The 27,494-nt window shown below is 43.2% G+C and overlaps 2 protein-coding genes across 2 annotated transcripts; both read right to left on the bottom strand.

Annotated features, from left to right (window-relative positions):
• Positions 1-10,272: 10,272 nt before the first annotated feature.
• Positions 10,273-10,800, bottom strand: LOC132344718 (testis-specific Y-encoded protein 1-like). The gene is made up of 2 exons (XM_059884363.1): positions 10,677-10,800; positions 10,273-10,604 (listed from the first exon to the last, which is right to left on the bottom strand). Exons 1-2 carry the CDS (start codon positions 10,798-10,800, stop codon positions 10,273-10,275), a joined length of 456 nt encoding a protein of 151 aa, XP_059740346.1.
• Positions 10,801-15,122: 4,322 nt separating this feature from the next.
• Positions 15,123-26,181, bottom strand: LOC132344717 (zinc finger protein 280B-like). The gene is made up of 2 exons (XM_059884362.1): positions 26,072-26,181; positions 15,123-16,931 (listed from the first exon to the last, which is right to left on the bottom strand). Exon 2 carries the CDS (start codon positions 16,858-16,860, stop codon positions 15,229-15,231), a length of 1,632 nt encoding a protein of 543 aa, XP_059740345.1. The 5' UTR covers positions 16,861-16,931; positions 26,072-26,181; the 3' UTR covers positions 15,123-15,228.
• Between the last annotated feature and the right edge of the window lie 1,313 nt (positions 26,182-27,494).

Raw genomic sequence — 27,494 nt, 5'->3', positions numbered from 1 at the left:
ATACCCCGAGTTACACATTTCCAGGAGTGAAAGATACAAAGTCATGCAGAATCAGCTCAACATTCCATCAGTTTTACCTTTAATGAAACCAGGACATTTTCTGCATAACTTTCCCCAAAAAAAGGGTCTTATGTTATGTACATTATCTTCTGGCCCTGTGGCCTGTTAACATTTTGTGACTCTTTCTTGATAAAGTTTGGTCAACCAGAAAACCTGATTTCCCTTTATCTTTCCAGTTTGCAGTCCCCCTCAGGAAACAGAGTTACATTCTCATGAAGCAAAGGTGCAGTGGGTTACAACAAAGAAAGTACTTATTAACTCAAGGGTTTTATGTTGCTAATACCAAGGCTACTGCTTGTTTTTCTTGCATACCAACTATACTAGCTAAGGCACTTCCGGCTGCACACTGGGTAAAGGACAAGGAAACTTGGCAACAAACATTGGCTCAACAATGCAGTATTATTCTAATAAAGCTTTTTTTTTTTTTTTTTTAATAACTCGAAGGTTAGGCTTGGGGTGTTGTGAACAATCATGTACGTTAGTTACAAGAGTGTGGATAAAACTGCCAAGCAAGCTTAAATAGTAACAGAGGGGTTAGAATTAAAATGTTCCTTTCAAGCCCAGGAGAACTATTAACTAGAGCCTTAAATTGATTTTCTTCAGAGAAAGGTGGTCGGGGAGAGCCCCCTGTTAATGTCAAAAGAATTGGTGAAAGGCATGATATAATAAACAGTAGACAGACAGATTTTGGTTTCGGGACAGATGGTTTAGCAGGTCCAGGCAATCCCTCGAGTCCTGATCTGCCTTTGCCTGTCAGATCTTCTCCGCATGACCTTTGTCATGGGTGGGATCTCCCGTTGTGGCTCCTGACATCTCTCTTTTTGTATTTTTTAAAACAGCCAGATGTAACTCAGTCGCGAGCTTCTGAGTACTCTGACAAAGAGTTCTGACAATACAAGGAAGAATAATTATGAGAAGCAGAATTAGAGTGGCCACAGCGGCATAGCTAAAAATCGTAGACAGAATGTTGTTTTCCTGAAATAAGGTTTGAAAATGTATGAAAAATGGTCATTTGCTGCTCCTGTGGCAGTAAAATCCAATCGGGAATGTCCCATGGTCTTTATCTTAGTGTGAAGTTTTCCTAAATCTACACTAATGCTGGAGCTATTCCATACCCCCGAAATATGATTTCTAATTTTCTCCCAGTTATAATCTGTCTCGTTTACTTTCAGGGGTGTTACAAAAATCCACAGGTAGTTGGCATGATAGGACAATGACAATTTTTCTTTAATGCCTGTAATTCAGTCCCAATATGCATTACAACTTCAGGGCATCTACCTCCATTTCTAGTTTCCTATCTATAACTTCCTGACAAAGCTAAAGAGCCATTTTTAGACATGAATGTGAATGTGAACGTGAAGTCGCTCAGTCGTGTCCGACTCTTTGTGATGCCATGGACTGTAGCCTACCAGGCTCCTCTGTCCATGGGATTTTTCCAGGCAATTTTAGACATAATATTAAAATATTGAGCAGTATGCACTTTTTGAGTCAATGATATTGACGCCACAGTGACAGAGGTAATTGCAGTTATTAAAGCTGATATTCTCAAGAAAAGCAAGTTCACAAACCTTCACGATCACATCAAATCTTGTAATCGTTGCAACACAGCAAGACTGCAGTTATCATACCAATAAGTGATTACAGTCACCGGCACTATAAGATAGGGTGGACTTTGCAACACTGCAGAGGAGCAAACATTATATTGAGGGTTCAAACAAGATGAGAGCATACATTGTTCACAAGATACTATGTTAGGTCCACCTGAATAATTTATTTGTATATTAAGTCCTTTGGAGTCATTAGTGAAGAGAAAAACATAGGGAGAGGCTAGGCAAGCTAAAATAAAATAAGTAGACTCATTTTTTGGTCGGGATAGGGTTACATCAATTTGCCAGAGAGCATTAGGCTTAAGGCCTCGGAGATTTACTCCTAACGGTGGATATGGATTAAATAGTGGGCAATTTGAACATAACTTAACTCTTTGTCTGGCTGTTTCTTTTAGGGATATGAAATTCATACCTTAAACCAGCTGCATTTTGATGGTGAATTTTGTGAGAATTTTTGGCTTTGTCCATCTTTTTCTGTAAGTTTAAAGCAATTAATTTAGTCAATGCATCTGCCAAAGCATTTCCTTCATGTAAAGGGCCAGACAAGCCAGAATGGGCTCTAATATGTCCCACAAAATATTTGTTATCTCTGTGTTTAATCTTTTTCTGTAAATCAGATAACAAGGAGAATATAGTAGTTTTTTTTTTTTTTTTTTGAATATTAACAGTCCCTATATGAGGAAACAACCCTACAATATATTGGGAGTCAGTCAAAAAATTGAAGGTGTGGTCTCTTAAATGTTGAAGAGCCCAAATAACTGTTCATAACTCAGCTCTCTGGACAGATGTCTCTTCAGTTACCTGAACATGGGATATTTTATCAATAATTGTGTCTGCTTTAACGTTAGAGGAATCATCTGTGAAAACTAAAATTGTCCCTTCTAAAGGTTAAAGTCCAGCAATGGTAGAGACGTCTGCTCCAGTATCTAACAACCCTATTTCATTTCCTTGAATTAAAAGGTCTTTTGAAGGCCTAGAAGCTATAATTTCCTGAACCCAAAAAGCTAGATCACTAGATCCAAATACTCTGTGGCCTCTAGCTTGAGAAGTCAAGTTTTTTACCTTTCTGATAATAACTTAAAAGCAAAAGCTGTGTTATTCTTTGACCTTTATTAATTTGCACAGTTTTGGTAAGTGGCAAGATCAAAACTTTAATTTCCCCAATTTAATCAGAACCTACTACAACAGGCACCAGTGAAATTCCTTGAAAAGACAGCGAGCTACGCCCAAGCACAAATCGTACAATACCCTCAGGTAGGGGGCCAGCCACTCCCGTTGCAATTGGAGTAACCAGCATGTCCGGGGTTAATATTGTTGTTAAAACCCCTTACCATTCCGCTTCTCTCCTAGCCTGGGTGAGGCCCCCCTGAGGGGTTTTCTCCAAGGAGTATGCTCTGCATATTGTGTATGCGTATGCTTTAATAGTTCTGTTGTGCAAAACACTTTCTATCTTCTTCAGCTTTAGACAAGACCTTTGCAGGCTTTGGGAGGCGCAAACGGAAGGTGGCGGCGATCACCTTAAATCAGAAAGTGGTAGATAAGTCTTTAAAGGTTTGTGCAGAGGGGGAGGGGGCTCACCAGGGCGCCTGACCGTAGGGTCCTGTAAGCCCCCTCCTGTTCATCAATGGCAGAAAATATGATCTGCGCAAAAGTGGAGACCCACCACCGACCGCTATAGCCTCCCATATGGGCTGTCTAACAGCCTCATGACAAGGGTCCAGGACATTTCTAATCATGTTTCACAGAGCAAACGCATCTAAAGGAATATTTTCTGGCCTATGCAAAGTATAAAACAAACATAGAAATTTAGACAGTCTTCCTGTGGTTTTTTTAATGCCTCTATTGGCCAACATGTGAAGTAATACTTCAATAAACATTTGTCTATTCTTAGATGCAGAGAAACCTATTTTTCTAGATAATATTCTTATTCATTCTGTACCCTCTTCACCCTGCTGGCAGTTAGGCAGGTACAATCCTAACCGCCCGACATTATGGTCTCAAATTATTTACTCTTCAGATTTATGAGCATGATCTAAAGCATCCTTAATCATATTAAAAAGAGAAAGGGTGTCAGTGGTTACCTTTTCTGGGCAATGCAAAGTGTAATAAATTTTTACCTGTTTCCCTACATTTTCCCAGGTATCTAGGTTATCAGTGCCCTCTTCTGGAAATCAAAGACATTGCTCTTGTACAAATGTAAAAAAGGATTGAATACTAGCCTTCTTAACTTTAATTCCTCTTTTATTTAACAATTGCAAGATTACTCCTATAAAGGGTTGTTGTTCTTTTGATTTGTTGTTACCCGTGTCAGTGATTTCTGTCTTCAAGGAAAGATTCAACACTACCCACTCTTCCTCACCCTACCTATCTTATGCAAAGTGGTTTGCAGCACCCTAAGTGGAGTCCTAGCCGCCCCAAAACTGGACAATGGGGAGACTTAACTTCAGGTTCCTGTTCTGGGCGCCACTTGCTGGGGTCCAGCCCCAGCAGGATTCAGGGATACCCTCAGCAAGAGAGAAAGTAAAGGAGAGAAAAAGAGGCTGATACTCCTTGGTTTACACAGAAAGGCAATAAAGCCCCTGACACAGCACTTGCTGTGTTCATGGAGGTCACAGGCACCCTCTCGATGGAGCAAAGTTGCAGAGCACCTTCTCGATCGGGTGTTAGAAGCCCGGGCAAAAAGAGAGAACGTAAAGGAGAGAAAAAGAGGCTGATATTCCTTGGTTTACACAGAAAGGCAATAAAGCCCTTGACACAGCACTTGCTGTGTTCATGGAGGTCACAGGCACCCTCTCGATGGAGCGAAGTTGCAGAGCACCTTCTCGATTGGGTGTTAGAAGCCTGGGCAAAAAAGTGAACTCAGAGAGCCTCTGTGCTCTAGGGAATCTGGCTGAGAAAAAGAGAGAGAGAGAAAGAGAGAGAGAGAGAAGAGAGACAGAATGACACAGGGGAGACCCAGCTTAGGTGAAACGGGTCTTGCAGCTTTATTTTCAAAAGGGGCTTTTATACTCTGAGTTACATATTTCCAGAAGTGAAAGATACAAAGTCATGCAGAATCAGCTCAACATTCCATCAGTTTTACCTTTATCGAAACCAGGACATTTTTTGCAAAGCTTTCACAAACAAGGGTCTTATGTTATGTACATTATCTTCTGGCCCCATGGCCTGTTAACATTTTGTGACTCTTTCTTGATAAATGTTGGTCAACCTGAAAACCTACTTTCCCTTTATCTTTCCAGTCTGTAGTCCCCCTCAGGAAACAGAGTTACATTCTTATGAAGCAAAGGTGCAGTGGGTTACAACAAAGAAAGTACTTATTAACTCAAGGGTCTTATGTTGCTAATACCAAGGCTACTGCTTGTTTTTCTTGCATACCAACTATATTAGCTAATATCCTCCCAGGCGCAAATTGGGTAAAGGACAAGGAAATTCGGGAGGAAACATTGGCTCAACAATGCAGTATTATTCTAATAAAGTTTTTTTTTTTTTTTTTACTCAAATATTATGCTTGGGGTGTTGTGAACAATCATGTGCATTAGTTACAAGAGTGTAGATAAACCTGCCAAGGAAGCCAAAATAGTAACAGAGGGGTTAGAATTAAAATGTTCCTTTCAAGCCCAGGAGACTTATTAACTAGAGCCTTACGTTGATTTTCTTCAGAGAAAGGTGGTCGGGGAGAGCCCCCTGTTAATGTCAAAATAATTGGTGAAAGGCATAATATAGTAAACAGTAGAGACAGATTTTGGTTTCGGGCAGATGCTTGAGCAGGTCCAGGTAATCCCTCGAGTCCTGATCCACCTTTGCCTGTCAGGTCTTCTCTGCATGACCTTTGCATGCATGGGATCTCCTGAGGTGGTTCACAGCAAATGTGGTTCTGTTCTCCATGTGAGAACACACCCAAGCCTGCCTAGTTGCCCAAGCCTGTGGGGCCAGGAGCAGTAAGAGGATCAAGCTAAGCCATCCATCCTGTAGTCCTGATACCAATATATGTGTTCTGCAAAGAGTTCAATTAGTGATGTTTCAAACTGGAAGACTCTGCAGGTAGCAGGTCCTTATGCTGCACTTCTGGTCCATCACTGAAAGCACACAAAAAAGGCAAACCTTACTCATGCTCATGGCAATGTCAGGGAAAGTATGCCTGGCACTTCAGAAGGACAGAACGGCCCTTGTAGCCGGGTGGTCAAGGGGTTGTGTGGTCACCCACTTTGGCTTCTTTGTCTGAGGTTGCTGATTGTTCTGTGTCTTGGAATCTTTGAACTCTCACTGGTCGCCCACAGGCACTTTCCTCCTGCCTCTCCTTTCTGCCAGGCATCCTTGGTGCACCATTCTGATTCCACTTAGAACTTGCTTGCTCGGTGGGATAACAGAGACTGGTACACTGGCTTCAGTGCTTCTGCTGGCTGGAGTCTAGGTGGAGTCTTTCCCTATGACGTTCATGCTTTGCTATTCAACTCCCATTACCTGGTTAGGTCACTTCCGACAGCTCATACTCATAAACGTACTGGCAGGTGGTTCTTTGTGTGCATGTGCATGTACACAGTAACATCCCTGAGAGGAAATTTGCACATATGCAGAAGTACACGCTTTCTTCTCCAGGAACATGAACTTTGGTAAGCACCCAACTTTCTTTGTCCTGGTTATTTTCTTTCACTTGCTCATCTCAGGTTGCACTTCTGACTCTGTAACTTAGCACCAACTGTGTTAGAACCACCCAGACATCACTGATTGACTAAATGCCAAGACTCCCTTTCAGTTGCTCTCATTAGGCCCAGGTAGGTCTTCATACAATCAGGTATATCTGCTTTCCTAACAGCCAAAGTGCCAAAGAAGCCTGTCCCTGGTTGGGCCCAAAGACATCCAAGACAGTCACCTGGAAGGCAGGGTCCCACTGAGTGTCACCTGGTGCAAATCCCCTATGACAAAATCAGAGAATCTGCTCCAGAGAGAGAGCCACAATCCTCTCTCAGATGCAGATGCACACCTTTACCCCTCTAGACCCCAGAGCCAGGGGCATGACCCTAGAGGAAAGAAGGAATTCACGTCAGGACTTTCAGCACACACCATGGGGTATCTTTGGCAGGACCGCTATTGCCTAGACCCTGGACCCTGAAAACCAGCAGGCTTCAAATTACCCCCAGGGGCTTCCCCATCTCCCCTCCCCTGAGTTCCCTTGGGACATGCAATAAGCCCACCACCCTTGCTTCCTCCCTGTTCCCTCCCTCACAGGCACAACCCAGCGGAGGGCCACACACGTACACTAGGCCCTGCACTTTCTTTGCCTACCTGCACTGCCAGGGAGGCTGGAAGTGCCTGGAGGCATGCCACGCTCACATCCTGTCTCTCCTAGGAGGCCTGTCATTTTGCACAGACAGCCTGCCTTACCTTATCTTCCATTTTGTGTCACATTGTGTCAGTGTGTGCCACTCTCATGGACATAGCATGCTGGCTTTTGGGCTGATCCTGGGCAGTACAGCCCAGGACCTTTCCAGTTCTCCTTACGTGTGTGGAACAAGTCTCCAGTGCAGCAGACAATCTGTGGCTCTTTCTCCTTCAGGTCTCTGCCCTTTTCTGCAGGACCTTAGCCTCCTCACCATCCCAGTCCTGCCATAGCCACATCCACCATTTCCAAAGGCCGGCCCATGTGACCACAGGCTGAGGGCTCCAAAGCCAGTGGTCTCAAAGCCCTACCCCACCTGATTTGTCCTGGGTGAATCCTCAGGCCATGCATCCCCTCTTCCCGGTCCAAACACACACAACAACACAGTAGAAATGGTGAGCTTGTCTTATATTTGGTCTAATTGCAGATTTCTGGAGCCACGGTCTGGAGTTATCACTGGCCATCCTTTCCCCGTTCCCATCCTGTACAGGGTACTGCAGAGATACGGCGACCGACCACCCTTAGACTGGGGACGCCTCGTGCCTCCTCTTTTGGTTGCTTGGCACCTCCTCTCCTGTCTCCTTCATCTCTGTGTCTGCCCTGGGCCAGACACACACACACACACACACACACACACACACACACACACACATAAACACAGCCGACACAAGCACACACATGTATACACACAAATGCTCGGCACAGGAACACAAATGCAAACAGGAAACTCATGTGTTTCAGAAGCCCGTGTTCCCTGATTGTGTTTGTGTCTCCGTGCCAAGCATGTGTGTGTATACACGCATGTGCCTATGTCGGCTGTGTTTGTGAGTGTGTGTGTTTGTGTGTGTAGCCCAGGGAAGACACAGAGATGAAGGTGACAGGAGAGGAGGAGCCTAGTTACCATAAGTGGAGGCATGAGGTGTCCCCAGTCTAAGGGTGGGTGGTCTCTGCAATATCAGGGATGTAGTCGGTGGGCACCATGCCCTGCCCTTGTGGCTCCCTGTTCATGTCCTCCACGAGCTCTTTCCTGTTCACCTCCTCCACGAGCTCTTTCATATTTTCCCAAGGTAGCCTGAAGCCGCTTCCAGCGCAGCATGTGTGGTGCTTGTGAGCCACCAAGCGGTGCATGTGGAAATTCACAGAAGAACCCAAAGTCAGCACACAGGTGCACTGGGATCCCAGACAGGATGCCCTTTCAATGATAGACCTTCCCAGGTTAAGGGACAGGAATGAAGGGCCCAAGCAATGTCAAACTCAGTGAGCAACAGGAGGCCAGAAGATGGGAGGACCCACAACAGGATGATTCTGAAAAAGAAACTTACTTCACCCTGCCTATAGTAGTATCACCTAGGAGTCTTATGCTACAACCACAACTGATTTGAGGGAGACTTGTTTCACTCACAGACACACTGAATGCTCAGGCCCTAGCCTCAGCAGGCGACCTGCTATATGCATGGCCCAAATTCATGCTCCTCAGCCAGCTTGCATGAGCCTGAGCATCCCCATTTGGGAAAGGACAGTGTCACGACTCCAACATGGCTGTCCCTTCACGGCCCACCTCCAGACCCTTTACCACATGTGTCTCTGTCAGTTACCACTCACGGCAGAATCTTCCCTGCTGGGGTAGTACTTCAGGGGATCACCCTACTCGTCTTAGCTGATTATCTGGTGGCAACACAAGGAATGTCACCTCTGGGCTGACCAGGACCTGAACCTTCCCATGAGCAGCCAAGAACTCCAACATCAAGCGTCAACTGTATGCAGGACCAAAACTAGTCCACCTCAACAACCCTGTTTGATTCTGGGCAGTTGTGGCCTGACAACCAGTTGAGAAAATTAAGGTTCCTGGTGACCAGCCTGCAGCTGGGTCCTCCCTGTTCAAAGTCCCAGAACCAATGGACTGGTGTGGAATGATGTGCCCTTTACCCTGAAGAAAGACAGGGGAGACAGGTGCGGATCCCTCAGGTGAATCATGCACACCCTTGCACACCCACACTCATCACCCCAGGAGCCACGTTTTATCAGTGATGTCAAGGTAATACTCCTTAATGATCACTGTGTTCAAAAAGTAGGGGTTATACCTAAAGGAAAAGATCAACTTGCTGTGGGACCAGGGATGGCTCGCACCTGTACCTGCGAGGACAGGGAGAAGAGAAAGGTGCAAGCTTCTAGGGACCTCAGCTTGCCTCCCATTAACAGCTTCCACGAAGCCTCTCCAAACTCTCACAGTGTAGGAACATGGATAACATGATCCTCCCACTCCCCACCAAGTCCCATACCCACCCATCTTCAGTCTCCCTCACTGACCTGCAAATTGATCAGGTAGCTGAGAAAGTCTTTATCTTGGTCGCTGATGATGACAGAAACTTGAAGGTGGTTCATAATCTGCTTTAGGTTAAGGAGCCATATTAGCCACATACTAGGCCAAGAAGAGCCAGGAACATCAGCCCTAGTCTGGGGTGGAAGGACACTGGAACAGTCATCGTCAAGGATTCTGGGCACTTCTGCTTGCCCAGCCACCACGGTTGTCCTCAGGCCCTGCCATACCATCAGGCACGCTCATGGCTCTGGGTTCCTTGTGGTGTTCTGTATCTGAGGTGGTCTGCATTCCCCAAGAAGGGGCTGTTTCTGATCCCTACTCTTCTCCAGACTTGTGTATGCTGAGTAGTGGCATGTCATTGCTTACGTGGTCAAACAACTTGCAGTCGTTGTAACAAATCATGTCCGAAAGCAAAGGAGTTGGTGTGTGTTTGTGTATGTTTATGTGTGTGTGTGTGTGACTCCCATGTCAGTTATTTTTGGGATCATCCACATTTATAATAACTGTCTGCTGAGGCTGCTCTAGGGTACTGACTCTGGTCATTCCTGACTTAGAGGCTTCGGAGCTGCTCCTCCTCAGATGCAGGCCTGAAGTAGACACACAAAGTCATGACTGCAACACTCACAGGTGAGGCCCTGCCTGAACTCTACTCAGCTGTACCTGTGGAGCCTGCCAATTGCCCAGTACCACACTTCCTTCAGGGTCCACCAGCACGCATCCTGCGCCCTCGCCCCCACCCATCCTCCTGCTCCTGCCCCTGCACCTCCTCCTCCTCCTGAGCAGCAGACCCCAAGGAGCAGCAGAAAGGATACCACTTTGACCCAGAAGCCAGGGATGCCCTGGATAATGGCACTCCTCTGAGCCAAGTCACACTTCCTCCTCTGATGGCTCTTGCACATGAACTAAACTTAGGCCCTGCAGTTTTTCTCATGGTCAGAGCTCAGTTCCACTTGCAGGGTGGCCAGAGCCCAAAGCGCATCTAGCGCCAGAAGTTCATTCAGGCCTCCCGGCCGTTGCTGGCCTTGTTCCTCTAATATCTTCTCATCCAAGTCTTGGGAGGACCCCTGTTGCTGCTTCTCATCAGCCAAAACCTCCACCTCCTCCATGATGTCTTCCACAAGCAGCTGGAACATCCGCCTGATCTGCGCCATGTCTCTGTCCACCAGGGCAGAGGTCCTGTCCAGCAGGTCCCCTGCTGCCTCCACACTGAAGAGAGTGGCATCTTCGCCTGGTGTGACAACTGGTGGCTGCAAGGTCGCAGCCATGCACAGCATCACAAGGGCAGGCTTCAGGGCCCCATCCCCATGAGCACCCGGGCTCACAATTAAGAAGGTCTGGGGTCCCAGGACACTCCGACATTCCTCTGACCACCTCTCGTGCTCTTCTTGGCCCTGACCATGAACCCAGGCTGGGTCAGATATGAAAGGATGGGACATAAGAGCACCAAAGCAAGTGGTGTGCAATGGCGGCCCAGGCTGCAAAAAACCTGTGGGGCCAACTTGCTTTTTCGGGGTGGGGAGTGAGAGGCATGGTCGGGAGGCAGTGGTTGGTGTGTCTGTGGTGGACTGAGGCTGAAGAAAGGGGTGGTGGTCAGCCCAGGACGGGGTGAACAGGCTCTGGTACATCAGCCAAACAGGCACTGCCCTAGGCTGTGAGCCACGCACATGCTGCTGGCCCAAATCTAGACCAATGGCTGAGAGGGTACTGGACGGCACCCTTATGGACATGCCCCTAGACCGGAGGACATCTTCCGCGGTTCCTGGGCTCCAGCTCCACCACGTGGCCAGATTCTGCTTTAGGGAGATAGCAGATTTTGCATCTGCCGCTACCCCAGGTGCTGTCATTGACCTGCATTTGGAAATTTCAACCACGGATTCCTGCTCCGCAATCTGAACAACACACTCCTGTGTCCCACAGGACCTTCAATAACCGAGAGCTCTCCCTGAGTATCCAAATCGTACACAGGGGCTCCAAGTGGCTGGATACTTTTCTCCATGGGACAGAGTACCTGTTGCTGTCCAGATGCTAGCGGAGTGGGGAAAAACCCGACGGTTTGCAACAGTTGATCCCCATTGTTCAGGGACACCAGAGCCTTAGGGTACAGAGCTCACTCTGTGTTTCTTTATCTCTGCTTCTGGCATAGCACTGTTTTGGGCAATCCTTCTATGTATGTACCAGGGCTGGTGTATATGAGTCTCTGTCTCTTTAAGTGGTGCTGTTCCCCTTTGCCACTGTCTGGACACCAGCACTCATACAAGAAGCTTATCCTTCCCGTGAAGGCAAGCCCTTCTCCTCCTGAGTGATTTGCACTAACCTGAGATCCGACTTTTTTTTTTTTTTTTTAATGTATTTAAGAAAACAAGAGCTGCTTCTTGGAAAAACAAAATCAGGAACACTGATACAACTGTGGCAATCTAATAAGGGGAAGAGGAGGTTAATTCCAGTACTAGAAATGAGAAATGGAATGTGGTTCTGAAACGATAATGTTCAAATCTGAGTGGAATTACTTTTGTTTCAGGAAAGATCCAGTCAAGCAAAACCCTGGGGAATGAAAAGGAAGGAAAGAAAGAGGAAGAGAGTCAGGGGAAGAAAGGAAGAAAAGGAAAGGAAGGGAGAAAGATAGAAAAGGAAATGTCTCAACAGATATTGTAAACTTCCCAATAAAACAATTCTCTTTAAAATCTAAAAACAGAAATAGAAATTCATTAAGCCATATCCTCATTGCCCTTGATGGTACTAAGAACAAGAAAACCCATTTACACATCAGTGTTTAGAATTTGTGGCAAACACAATAAGATTATGAAAAAAAAATAGAAATATGCCATGTTATTTGTAAAAATATGGACAGCAGAAATATTTTTGTAAAAAACATTTTATTTCTATAAATAGTAATTTTACTTAGAATGTTTTGGCAACATTAATAAAACAATAAATTTTACCTGAAAGAACAAGCAAAGTAGACAAGGAATTCACAAAGGGCAATAACAAAATAGTGATCTTGACAGATATTCAATACATTTGTAAACAAAACAAAGTGTCATTGCCTGAAAAAAATACAGAGGTATCAACAGAAAAATAGAGGAAGCTCCTGAAAGAACTCAACTCACTATTAACTATATTTTATTTGCAGGCACAGAAACTGACTCAAGCTAATTATAAGAAGCAAAGCCCTGATGTTATTATCTCTTCTCAGTTTGTGTGTGTGTGTGTGTGTGTGTGTGTGTGTGTGTGTGTGTGTGTGTGTGTAAAGTAGGAAATTTAGGCTGGAGAGGTAAGCAGAGAGTAGAGACTTAAAGTGCCTTTAAGGAGGAGGAGGAAATGGAGGGGGTTGAGGATTTCATTGTGTGATTTGAACACCACTGGTGAAGCTCAAACAAGGGAGGTAGCAAGCCATGCAGGCCTAGGGGAAGAGCATTTCCAGAAGAACAGCAGTTGCAAAGTTTTTGGATTGGGAAGAAATGTATTTGCTTAAGGAAAAGCAAGGCCAGTGTTGTCAAAAACAGGGCACCAGTGGGGAAAATAGTAGAGTAAAACGACAGAGAATGGAAGAGAGGAAGTAGTCAGGGACCATATCACTGGGACCTTTTTATTTGGCTATTGCCAAATATTTATTAATACAACTTGTACTCCTTAGGAGCATACTTCAGAGCAAACAACAGTAACTGTGTTCAAAATACTAAGCAACAATAAAAACATATAAAGAAAACATTTCATATTTTTACTATAGAAATAGAATAAAGGAGATAAGAATGCAATAGTCTGTACATTTATTTATACATAGAGTTCTCACATAAGATCAGAACACACACACACACACACACACACACACACACACTTTATACACCTAAAAGTGGTTTAAGCTGACACTTTGCAAAGTGCTTTGGCCCAAGAAAATTAACTGGAAAGGCCTAGTAATATATTCAAAGTGCAAACCAATCAATGAAGCATTGAATAAATAAATACAATCTATTTGTATTTGAATTTACACTCAAGAAATTACCTAAAATGGAGACAATAGGCTTACTCTAGTTTAGTCATCTGTAGTCCTTCCTCTTCCGTTCTGAGATGTATGCTAATACCTTGGTGATTACCACTTTCCAGGGTTCTGTGAAAGCTTAGAGCATTTAAATAAATTGTGGAGGGGGAAAAATAGTGGGGAGAGACAAAGAGGAGGAGAAAGGAAGAGGAAATGGAGAGATTTCTCCTGGCATAGGTATACAGCCAGGATCCCAGTTTCCTTGAATGGTGCACAGAGATTGCTAGGTAACTGTGCCAGAAGTGGAGAAAGTATGGCATTCAACTCCAGGAGGAGACTCAACTCCAGGAACACACAGAGGAAGCCAAGTGTGCTGATGTTCAGGAACCAATATTTAGAGGGTACCCTGCAGGTCTGTGAAAGAGCTCTTGGAGACCGCAAGAAAAAAGGTTTCCACAAGTATAATCACAGACTAGATAGCTGGATAGAGTAGAGGAAGGATAATAATTCTATGACGTGATAATTACACAAATAAATGAGACAATTCCTGCACATCAGACGGTGTCAAGAAAGACTGAAAATCAGTATTAGTTTGATAAAATGGGAAATTACCCACACAAAGAATTAGCTGTTAACTGCAATACATTCGTGTTCAAGGCAAGATAAGATACAAAACTGAAATCTTCACATGTTCAACTAGGGTAAGATACATGTAACTGGAAAAGGTAAGGAAAAGTTCTGTAGAGGGTTTAATCACCCTGGACCCTCTGTATCCACTACATTTACTATTCTCACACAACTCCATTGTAGCTTAAGGGTAAGAGAACTAAATTTAGCCCAATTCATAAACTGAACAGATTCCCTGTGTTTGATCCTTTTCAGTTAAAACTATGGGTCCAGTACAAATCAAACTGGATGTCAAGGCTTTTTTACTTGGGAATCTTAACTTGCTTTACTTTTGTGACTGAGACAGATATGGCTACTTCACTGTGACTAAAGGCTAGCCAAATGGGAAAGGGGATGGAATGAATCAAATTCCCCTTTTGATCACTCAACAGGAGGTCCACAGGAACCATGCCTCATTCTATTAACTATCTCTGCTTCCCCAACTGCAGTCAATGATAACACAGGGGCTGCTTGATGCTTGCAGGGGCCTCTCACCAAACACAGGCATTTAAATGGTTGGCTTCCTTGAGATGTCCCTGGGCTAGGTAAAGACACTCTGAGACAGTGTTCCTTCTGCCTTGGCTCCATGCCTGGAGGGAATGCATACCTCTTCCTCCAATGGGACAAGAAGCCACAGCTCTCCACTGACTAAATCCCATGTCTGGTCCCAACTCACATCATAGCTTCTCCATCAACTTCTCCACACCAGGCTTTTGGAGCCAGGTTATCGTAGATCAGCACAACAGAGGCACTTCGGAGAGTTCAGCAGCACAAGGGAACATACAATAACAAAGCCATTCCAATCTGGCTATATAGTTAATATTGAGATAGTCAAGGCATGAAAACAGTTGAAAATTACGTTGCTAAAACACTCTACAGATTATACGTATAGCAGAGCTTTCAAACTTACAAATAACATGAAATACCAAAATAGGCTGTTACTTTTCCTTTCGCCACCTCTCTCGTTCTCTCTCTCTCTCTCTCACACACACGCACACATACTTTTTAGTGCTAAGACAACTGTATGAAAAAGAGGTAACATATTTTTAAATAACATCTCAATATTCAAACAAAACTATACTTCATGTATTTAAAACAAAAATACATAAATTACGCATTGGTTTCTCTGTATTTATTATTGAATAATGCTATAGTTGAATTTTTTGTTTTTAATGGAGTTTATAACTTTGAAATACTTGCTTCAGACTTACTTAAAGTAGAATTAACCGGGTTTTTTTGACCTCCTACTTTTAGATTTGGGGGGTGATGGTTCAGAATCAGATGCGTTCACAGTAATGGATGCTACTTCCACCAATCCTGGTTGAAGGGGTTCCAGTGATACCTGAATAACAACTTTTGTTTCAGGAGGTAATCCTTCTAGCTGCTTAGGCTTCTTAAACATTTGATGACACTGGGTCTTGTGCTCCCTTTTCTCTTTACAAGTTAAAAATTGTAGCCGACATTTGGAACACTGGTGAAAACGCTTTGCCCAGTGCTGTCTATAATGACATATGTATAGTGCTTCAGTTTTAAAAATTTGGAGACAAAAGGGGCAAAGTAAGTTCTTAGTGTTACCATGGTATGCTCTGAAATGTGCATCCACATCTGCAAAGAATGATGATCTGTAACTGCAAACCTGGCATACATAGGGCATTTCACCAGGCTTATGATTATCTTTCATGTGCTGTAAGAGAATCTGATCTGCCTCAAAGGACAATTCACAGATTTTACAGACTGTGCAGGGCTCCTGGGAAGTGTGGACACTTTCAATATGACACTGCAGCTGGAAGGGCGTAGGAAACTGGCGGTGGCAGTGCTGGCAGGTGGTGTGGTATTTCCAGCTGTCACCTCTCAGCCTCTCAAGTTCCAAATGGTGCTTCATGTGATTCATAAACTCAACATTTTTTAGAACCTTCAAGCAGCTGTGGCATTTAAAGGCTGTGTGAGTTTTTGGTTCTGGCTGCCCATCTCCTATATGCTGTCCATAGTAGAAGTCACGAAGTAACACAATCAGATTGCCTTCTGTGGGATCAGCAAACTTATTTTGACTTGATACACTTGGAAAGTCAGTTTTTGTCAATACATTTCCCCCTAAAGGACTTACAGGCTTGCAATGAACATTGTCCTTTGGAAAAGCTGTTGGACAAGGTTCTCCACTCTGAACATGGCTTAATGAGTTATGAACACTGTCTGGTGTGCTTTGCTGAGTAGTCACTGTATGAAAAGTACCTGAAAGGGACAAAGCTAAAGAATGTTCTCCTATAACTCCATCACTGAGTGTAGGCCTTTTGGGACTTGTGCTATTTGTTTCAGAAGTGGAAACTCGCTTTGATACACGAGGACTTTTATCCATATCTCCTGCAGAAACTGCTGTTTCTACTGGATGCTGCAATGAACTTGTGAAGGTAATCAAAGGAGAACATAACTCTGAAAAGCTATTAGGCATTATTTGTGGTGAAATATTTTTAGAATCCGCTTTGGACAAAGGCTCAATAATGATAGGACTATCTGTTGATCTTGATTCAGAGACAGAAAGTGGCAAGACAGTCTTTGCTTCTGATGTAGGAGTCACATGACTAACAGGCTGTAATTTCTGAGCATTATCTTTCCTGAAGTGACCATACCTATTTCTCCTTGAACAAGAACCTGGGGTAACTCTGTTCAGTATGTTTGAAATGACTGGTTTTGAATTTGAGGTCATCCCAACAAAGATCACATCATCATCCTCATGTACATGTTCCACTCCAACCAAGATGAGTTCAGCATCTTCATCATTTACTAGTTTGGTTTCTCCCTCGCTTTTCTGTGGTTCTGGCTCTTGTTCTTCTTCACATGACATCCATGGTGGTTCCATATTTTAAATACTTTTTTGTTCTTGGAGGGTGTGACCACAAGTCCCAGTGCTTCCTTTAAATAAACTGCCACCTAGGTATAAATATACTACATATTAGTTAAGTACAGAAAAATGTGCTATTTGGTTATCTCCAAAACTCTATGGTAGTTATAAACACCCTTATCTTACAAATAAAGATACTGAGCATCAAAGAGACTAAATGAAAGATGAATAACCTATGACTACAAGTCTACATGACTCAAGAATAATAGCTTTGTTCCATGTTGATTTTAATCTCTTCTAAGTAAAAAAAAAAAAAGAAAGAAAAAGAAAAAACCGAATACCACCACTGATCATTAGGAGAAATCACATGTAAAGCATGAGTATTTTTACAACTGCACTATTGTACAGTGTTTAGAAACATGGACTTTGGAGTCAAAGAAGATTAAGCTGGAATTCTAAGTTAATCACACACCAGCTGCATCTTTTTGGGCAAATTTATAACTTTTAAATGTGTTTCCGCACCTTAAAGACAAACATGCTTATTTCTTAGACTTAAGGTTAAGCTCTTTTTAAAAAGCGTCAGCTATTTAATGGCATCTTGTTTTGTAGTAAAATTGGAAAAAAAGTTATCTTAAATGCACATTACAACTGATTCACACATACTAATTTCATAAATGTTAATACAGAAAATAGGTAGCAAATTCAAATATAAAGTATCTATACACAGTTAACAAACAGCATAATTCAATGTCAAGCACTTAACACAGGCCTAGAAAATTGAGAATGAACTCTCTTGATAATCTCACCCCCAAAGCCACACTTATACATCCTAAATTTCTCCCTCTAATCCTGACTAAACTTAAATCCAACAATGCTTCATCCTTCATTCCACATTTCTCTTCCCCACATATCAGGCAAAGTCATGACAGTATTTCTCTAATACCAATATCAGACAGAGACATCAAACACACACACACACACACACACACACACACACACACAACGGATATTCTGTATGAATACAGATGCAAGAGTCCTCAACAAAATACTTGCAAACAAAACCTAACAACATATAAAAAAGATTATATACCATGATCACGTGGGATTTATGGAGGTATGCAAAGTTGGTTCATTATATGAAAGTCAATCGACATTATGCCATTTTAACACAATAAAGGACAAAAAACACATCTGCCTGCAGAAAAAGCATTTCCCTGAATCTAGCACCTTTTCATAATAGGGGTTAAAGTAAACCACTTAATAACTAAGAACAGAAGGGAACTTTCTCAAAGGGTACCTATAAACGACCCACAACTAAATCATACTTAATAATGAAACACTGAAAGCTTTCCCTATAAGATTGGGAACAACATAAGGAAGTCTATTCCACACTTTGGTTCAATATTATACTGGCAGTTCTATAACCAGAGCAATCAGGTAAGAAAAAGGAATTGTTGTTGTTGCTTAAAACAAACAAACAAACAAAAAAAACAGCCTTCAGAATGGAAAGGAAAAAGTCAAAGTATATTGGAGATACCATACTTTTATATATAGAAAATCCCAAAGAAACCACAGGTATTAGAATTAATAAAAAGCTTGAAGAATATAAGATAAATATTTTAAAAGTCAATCACATTTCTATACAGTAGCAACAAATGTTCTGAAAATGAAGTCAAGTAAACACTTGACTCTACATTAGCATTAAAAATAATACTTAGGATGTCAGAAAGAGAAAGACAAATATCATATGGTATCACTTACATGTGGACTATAAACTATAACACAAATGAACTTATCTGTGAAACAGAAACAGACTCACAGACATAGTGAGCAGACTATTGATTACCAAGAGAGGAAGGGTGGGAGAGGCATAGACTGGGAGCTGGTGACTAGCAGATGCAAACTATAATGTTAATATATAGAATAGATAAAAAAAGATCCTACTGTGTAGCACAAGGAACTATATTCATAATTTGTGATAAACAGTAATGGGAAAGGATATGAAAAAAATTGTTCGTGCATGTGTGTGTGTTTACATATGAAGGAAAGGAAAGGTAAAAGGAAGGAAAGGAAAGGAAAACTCTTGGCAAGTATGTACAGAAACTGGACCTTGTGTGTTATGGATAGATTTTAAAATGGTGCAACTGCTACAGAAAACAGTCTAAAGCCTCCTCAAAAAATTAAAAATAGAACTACCACATGATTCATCAATTCCACTTCTGAATATAAATTCAAAAGAAGTTAACATGGGGTCTTGAGATATTTGCATAGCCATGCTCAAAGCAGCACTAATCACAACAACTAAGAGGTGGAAGCATCTAAACATCTATCAAATGTGATACATACATATAATGGAACATTATTAAGCCATATAAAGGAAATTCTGCCCCAAGCTACAACTTCATGATCACTTAAGACATCAAGCCAAAGGAAATAAGCCAGTCATAAAAAAGACAAAAGTGTATGTTTCCACTTATACGAAATATCTAATATAGTCAAGCAATAGAAAGGAACAAAGTGGAATGATGGAGTCCAGGGTCCATGGAAACAGGGAAGAAAAGAGGAGTTGTTGTTTAATGGGACAGGTGATGGGTACAGAGTTTCAATTTTGCAAGATGAAAAGGTGTAGAGATCTATTTCATAGCAATGTGATAAGGAATTCCATGATATTTCAGAGGTTAGGACTCCAAACTTTCCTATCAGGGGCCTGGGTATGATTCTCAACCAGGAAACTGTCATTTAAGCTGCATAGAACAGCTAAAAAAATGACAACAACAACAACACAACAACACTGTGACTGTGTGTGTGTGTGTGTGTGTGTGTGTGTACTTGTGTGAGTTGCTCAGTCGTGTATGACTCATTGTGTCCCCATGGACTGTAGCCCACCAGGCTCCTTTGTCGATGGGATTCTCCAGGCAAGAATACTGGAGTGGGCTGCCATTTCTTTCTCCAAAAAGGCTGATGAAATTGTGTGAAATACTTAGCATGTAAAAATGGTTAAAATGGTAAAAATTTAAGTTAGATGTTTGGTTTTTTTACAACAATTAAAAAAAAAATCTAACAACCAGGAAAATAATTTGAATGGACTTTTCACCAAATATGATATGCAAATGGCCAACAATCACAAAAAATACTGCTTAACATGATTGAAAGTGAAAGAAAGTGAAGTCACTCAGTCATGTCTGACTCTTTGCGACCCCATGGATGGTAGCCTATAACGCTCCTCCATCCATGGGATTTTCCAGGCAAGAATGCTGGAGTGGATTGTCATTTCCTTCTCCAGAGGATCTTCCCAACCCAGGAATCGAACCCAGGTCTCCTGCATTGCAGGCAGACATCTTACCTTCTGAGCCACCAAGGAAGCCCGTAACAAAATGTAAATCAGTCTCAGTGAGATACTACTTCACACCTATTAGGTTGCTGCTGCTGCTAAGTCGCTTCAGTCCTGTCTGACTCTGTGCGACCCCATAGACGGCAGCCCACCAGGCTCCCCTGTCCCTGGGATTCTCCAGGTAAGAACACTTGAGTGGGTTGTCATTTCCTTCTCCGATGCATGAAAGTGAAAAGTGAAAGTGAAGTCGCTCAGCCGTGTCTGACTCTTAGTGACCCCATGGACTGTAGCCCACCAGGCTACTCCATCCATGGGATTTTCCAGGCAAGAGTACTGGAGTGGGATGCCATTGCCTTCTCCTACCATTAGGTTGGCTGTAATCAAAAAGAGGAATAATAACAAGTGCTGCAGAGGATGTGGAGAAAAGGAATCTTCATATATTGTTGATGTAATTGCTGTAAAATAGTACAATCACTTTGGAAAAGTGGTTTGTCAGTACCTCAAAAATTAATATAGAGTAGCCATATGATCCAGAAATTTCACTCTTTTGTATATATCCATAAAAAATGAAAATGTTGAGTCCATGCAAAAACAGTGTTCACAGCAACATTATTCACAATAGCCACAAAGAATACACCATCCAAATATTATCCATTAGTTGATGAATGGATAAATAAATGGTGGTATATGCTCACAATGGACCACAGGTAAGCCACATACCATATTGTTATACCATATTCAGCCATAAAAAAAAATGTGCTGCTATACAGCCAAGAAATGGATGAATCTTGAAAATACACAAACTAGGGGACTTTCCTGGAGATCCAGTGTTTAAGACTCTGCACAGGTTCCATCCCTGGGCTAGGAACTAAGATCCCACATGCCACATAGCTAGATAAATAAATATTTGAAAAGAAAACATGGCATCTGAATAAAGCCAGACACAAAGGTCACACATTGTATCTGGAAGAACTGTACATAGAAGAGAAGCAGGAAAGACAAGCATTCTATAATCCAAATGAAACATTTTTTTTTTCCCAGGGAGGAGGAAATGAACTGCTCTAATAAAGGCTGCCAATAAATTAAATAAAATAACAACCTCAGGCTCTACTACAAAGCCACAATCATCAAGACAATATGGTACTGGCACAGAGACAGAAATATAGATCAATGGAAAAAAAAACAGAAAGCCCAGAGGTAAACCCACACACCTATGGACACCTTATCTTTGACAAAGGAGGCAAGAATATACAATGGAGAAAAGACGATCTCTTTAACAAGTGGTGCTGGAAAACTTGTCAATCACTTGTAAAAGAATGAAAGCAGAACACTTTTTGGAGAAGGCAATGGCACCTGACTCCAGTACTCTTGCCTGGAAAATACCATGGACAGAGGAGCCTGGAAGGCTGCAGTTCATGGGGTCGCTAAGGGTCAGCCATGACTGAGTGATTTCACTTTCACTTTTCACTTTCATGCACTGGAGAAGAAAATGGCAACCAACTCCAGTGTTCTTGCCTGGAGAATCCCAGGGCCTGTGGAGCTTGGTGGGCTGCCGTCTATGGGGTCGCACAGAGTCGGACACGACTGAAGTGACTTAGCAGCAGTAGCAGAACACTTTTTAACACCATACACAAAAATAAACTCAAAATGGATTAAAGATCTAAACATAAGACCAGAAATTATAAAACTCCTAGAGGAGAACATAGGCAAAACACTCGCTGACATACATCACAGCGGGATTCTCTATGACCCACATCCCAGAATATTGGAAGTCAAAGCAAAAATAAACAAATGGGACCTAATTAAACTTAAAAGCTTCAGCACAACAAAGGAAACTATAAGCAAGGTGAAAAGGCAGCCTTCAGAATGGGAGAAAATAATAGCACATGAAGAAACTGACAAACAGCTAATCTCAAAAATATACAAGCAACTCCTGCAGCTCAATTCCAGAAAAATAAACATCCCAATCAAAAAATGGGCCAAAGAACTAAATATACATTTCTCCAAAGAAGACATACAGATGGCTAACAAACACATGAAAAAATGCTCAACAATCACTCATTATCAGAGAAATGCAAATCAAAATCCACAATGAGGTACCATGTTATGCCAGTCAGAATGACTGCAATTCAAAAGTCTACAAGCAATACATGCTGGAGAGGGTGTGGAGAAAAGGGAACCCTCCTACACTATTGATGGGAATGCAAATTAATACAGCCACTATGGAGAACAGTGTGGAGATTCCTTAAAAAAAATAAGAAAAAAAAAAACCTGGAAATAGAACTGCCATACAACCCAGTGATCCCACTGCTGGGCACACACACTGAGGAAACCAGAATTGAAAGAGACATGTGTACCCCAATGTTCATCGCAGCACTGTTTCTAATAGCCAGGACATGGAAGCAGCCTAGATGACCATCAGCAGATGAATGAATCAGAAAGCCATGGTACGTATAAACAATGGAGTATTACTCAGCCATTTAAAAGAATACATTTGAATCAGTTCTAATGAGGTGAATTAAACTGGAGCCTATTATAAAGACTGAAGTAAGCCAGAAAGAAAAACACCAATACAGTATACTAACACATATATATGGAATTTAGAATGATGTAACAACAACACTGTATGCAAGACAGCAAAAGAGACACAGATGTATAGTGTTTTGGACTGTGTGGGAGAGGGAGGGGAGAATGATTTGGGAGAATGGCATTAAAACATGTATAATATCATATTCGAAATGAATCACCAGTCCAGGTTGAATGCAGGATACAGGAGGCTTGGGGCTGCTGCACTGGGATGACCCAGAGGAATGGTATGGGGTGGGAGGTGGGAGGAGGGTTCAGGATGGGGAATACGTGTACACCCATGATGGGTTCATGTTGATATGGCAAAACCAATACAATATTGTAAATTTAAAATAATAATAATAATAATAAAAATTTTTAAAAATAAAAAAAAATAAAAATTGACCACTGAGTTAAACATTTGGAATTCACTGGTGACCTTGACAAGAGTGGATTTAAAGGAAAATGAGAGAAATGGAGATAAAAAATTCTACAAACAACTCTGCAGAAGTCCATAATAAGAAAACATAAAATAAAAAAAAGCAGAAGCAGGATGTGTCACAAAAGACAAATTTTTAATGAGAGGTGACATTATAGTCAGTCTGTTTGCTGATGGGAACCGTCCAGAGAAACAGAAAACTTAATCCAGGACAAAGAAGAGACTTGCTAGAATATCACTGAATAAACAAGAATTGAGTAGAAAATGGCAACCCACACCAGTACTCTTGCCTGGAAAATCCCATGGACGGAGGAGCCTGGTAGGCCACAGTCCTGGGGTTTTCGAAGAGTCAGACAGGGCTAAGAGACTTCACTTTCACTTTTCACTCTCAGGAATTGGAGAAGGAAATGCCAACCCACTCCAGTGTTCTTGCCTGGAGAATCCCAGGGCTGGGGGACCCTGGTGGGCTGCTGTCTATGGGATTGCACAGAGTCAGACATGACTGAAGTGACTTAGCAGCAGAAGCAGCAGCACACAAGAAGTGAACACAAGCCAAATAATTTGCTCACAGTAACAAGACTGAGATCATATGCAGAAAGGCTGTCATGGTGGATTAATGGGTATGGTCACCAGCCTTCAAGATGACCCTGTGAATCACATGTCCTGATATTCCCATCCCTATGTAGTTCTCTCTCAAACTATCACAGGGTTGACCTGTGAGACTAAGCAAATACAGAAGTGAAGATGTGTAACGTCTGAAAAAAGACTGCACTTTATCATGGGTGCAAGTTCTTTCCTGAATCACTCATTCTGGGAAAAGACAGCAGCCTCCACACGAGCAGCCCCTTGGAGAGGCCCACAGAAGGAGGAACTGAGGCCTCATGAGTACAGCCAAGTGAGAGAACTTACATTCAATAAGCCAAGTTTTCAGAGGTTGCCAAACCAGATAAAAGCTTGACTACCACCTCAGGAGGGACCCTGAGGCTAAACTACCCAACTGGATTCTAGACCAATAGATATCAAGTGTAAGTTTTTTCAAACTATTCAATTTTGAGATAATATGTACAACACAAACAGTTCGAGGTATAATATCATTCACATCATACTTACACACAGAAGAGTTCTCCTATAAATATGGTAAAACTTAAAAAACACAAAACAAACCAAAACACCTAAAAATAGGAGTTGCCTGGCAGTCCAGTGGTTTGATTAGGACTCAGCCCTCTCACTGCCAGGATCCTGTGTTCGATCCCTGGTTGGGGAACTAATATCCTATGAAGCCACATATTGTGACCAAAACCAAACATGCTGTCAAGTTCAAAGCTGTACTAGCAATAGATAACTATGCAACAGAGCTGTAGGCACAAGTTGCTGGGCATAAAGCTACCTATCATCTTGTTTACTGGCATGAAATGAACTCAGATGCTCCCCCACCCCCATCCAGTGGAGTTCAATTACTTAATGAAATAAAGCTCTTACAGGTGCAAAAATGAGCAAGTAATCCCATGTAAACATGTTAAATCACAACACATTTTCTTTGAATGAACCACTTTATTCATTTGGCCGTGCTGCTTGGCTTGTGGGGTCCCAGTTCCCTGACCAGAAGTTAAATCCAGACCACTGCAGTGAAAGCCAAGAATCCTAATCTCCAGGCCACAAGGGAATTCCCATACCTTCATTACTTTGCTTTTGTAGCTAAAACCTTAGGATGTGTGCATTGCCCCATTTTAGCCTCACCAAGTGGTAGGAGTCAGCTCTACACAGCTTAAAACCCATGGTGCTCTTACTTTTTTTTTCTTTCAAGAATGCAGGAGAAAGCAAGCCAGTAGCCTCCCGGCCTGCTTTTAATGTTTCAACTCAGAGAGCTTCAGAGTGACCTGAAACCATGATTGCCCTGAAGTCACCACCCGCAATCAGGGTCAGCTAATCCCCAGGAGAACTCTCTCTCCACAGCAACATGTCAGCCCATGAATGAAAGGAGAAAAACGGAAGGCAAGAAAGACACAACTTTGTTCCTTATTGTAAAAATGTCTGTCACCTTACCTCAGGGGCACATTGAAAACCTGAGTGCCCTTCCCAGGCAGGAGAAGGTCACATCCTGGGGTCGGGCAGAGGGAAAGGTCAGGGTGAGTCACCTCTTCCTGAAACATTCTATCCCCCAGGCCCTACCTGGTCCTACCCTACAGATGCTGACCAGGTGTCTCACACTCAACCAGAGCAAGTGATTGAACTCCTCTTCCCTGAGCTTCTTCCTCCCACCTCCCTTCTCTCAGTAACAAACAAACAAACAAACAAACAAACAAACAAATACCTCATCTGCCACCTTTCCGAACCAAAGGCCTGAATCTCGGGGCCCCCAGGGACAGGGGCAGCCCTGGAGTCCGAGGAGAGGCAGAGCAAACAGGAAAACGACCAAAGCGCCGCGGCAGTGGAGAGGCCACTAGATTGATTTTTTTTTTTTTTTTTGCTGTGCCCGCCTGACTGTGTCTGGTTGCAGAACCGGGTTGGGCCCGAGTCATAAACCCGCGTGAAGATTTGTATATGTGTGTGTGTTTAAATATATTAAGTTCCACAGGAGACCTGGGAGGGGCGGGGGGCTGGGGGCATGACAGGCCCTTTCCGCGAGCTGGCTTGTCCCACCCCTAGGACAGGAAGGCTGCTGGAGAGCTGCTCACACCCAGACTAGAGAGGGGAGAGGGCGAAAGGGGCCTGGGGCCTGTAGGCCCGGCCTCAAGCTCCCTTGGCCCTCAGAGGCCGTCCCGCCGAGCAAGGCCCCGCCAGATTGGGGATCTGAGAAACCCTTCCCTGGGCACTCTGGCACCGCTTTGACCGCACCAGGCCCCAGTCCTTACCGGTCCCCGTGGGCGGCGATGCCAGAACTGCCGGCAGCTCACCTGCACCAAAACAGTCCCTGGGTTAAGTCTGAGGAGGCAGGCCCGAGGGAACAATGCCTCCTCAGGCCTGGGACGCCGCTTCAACTGCCGGCGTGTCCGCTGCCAAGGACGATTGGTTGCCAGGTGTTGACGCCTGCAATCGGATTGGCCGCTAGGCCGAGTTCCGCGCATGCGCGCGCGGTGGCCCCCTCTGGAGGCAACTGCTGGGGGCGTAGTCAGGCTAAACCTGAATCTGAAGTGTCTTGGGTCTGTCAAGATTGCGCAGCTCACCAAAGGGGAAAAAAGAAAATAGATTGCACAGTCGCCAGGGCACAGGGCTGAGAACGACCTCCGAGTCTACCAGGGGACTTCAATGATGGTGTCTAGCACTCACAGCCCTCAGGGGTGACCTGCCCCTTGCTTAAGAAACTTGACCGTACACCTGGATCTTGAAGCCCCTTCTCTTGGAATTCCATTTTGCTCAATGCAGGGCAGCCTGCCCCCGATTTTGCACAGCTAGAGTGAGCTGAGCCGAGAAGACAACGGCAACCCACTCCAGTACTCTTGCCTGGAAAATCCCATGGACGGAGGAGCCTGGTAGGCTGCAGCGCATGCGGTCGCTAAGAGTCGGGCACGACTGAGCAATTTCACTTTCACTTTTCACTTTCATGCATTGGAGAAGGGAAGGGCAACCCACTCCAGTATTCCTGCCTGGAGAATCCCAGGGACAGAGGAGCCTAGTGGGCTGCTGTCTATGGGGTCGCACAGAGTCAGACGGGACTGAAGCGACTTAGCAGCAGCCTAGTGAGCTGAGAATGAGCTTTACTTCTTTTTCTTTTTTTTTAATTTTAGAGCCTACACTTTTTAATGGCTGAGGAAAACCGAAAAGCATATTATTTTCTGACGTGAAAATTGTGTGAAGTTCAATTTTTGGTGTCCTTAAAGTTGAAACAGGGACTTGCCAGTTCCTTTGGTTATTGTCTATGACTGAAAACTTGATCAATCGTCAAAGATCATATTCGCAAAGCCTAAAATAGTTCTTTTTGGGCCCTTTACAGAGTCTTTTTAAAATGCTCTGTTCTGCTGGAAGTCTCCTAGTAGTCATATGGGGGAATAAAGTCTTGGTTTTGTTACAATATTTTCTTCTCTATTATATTCATTTTTCATTCTTTATTAATTGCATTCCTTCTTATCGCTATAAGTTTGTTCTGTTGCGCATCTTTACAACTTTTTGAGATAGTTATTTGTAACTCTTATTTCTCTTATATGTAATGCTATAAGTTTACTTTAATTTGTTGTTGTTGTTGTTCAGTCTGTCAATCATGTAGGACTCTTTGCAACCCCATGCACTGCACGCAGCACACCAGGCTTCGCTGTCCTTCACTATCTCCTGGAGTTTGCTCAGACTCATGTCCATTTAGTTGGTGATACTATCCAACCATCT

Source organism: Bos taurus, chromosome Y (genome assembly GCF_002263795.3).
Source record: "Bos taurus isolate L1 Dominette 01449 registration number 42190680 breed Hereford chromosome Y, ARS-UCD2.0, whole genome shotgun sequence".
Taxonomy (NCBI): Eukaryota; Metazoa; Chordata; class Mammalia; order Artiodactyla; family Bovidae; genus Bos; species Bos taurus.
The sequence above is the reverse complement of the archived record's forward strand: the minus strand, read 5'-3'. Positions and strand labels throughout refer to the sequence as shown.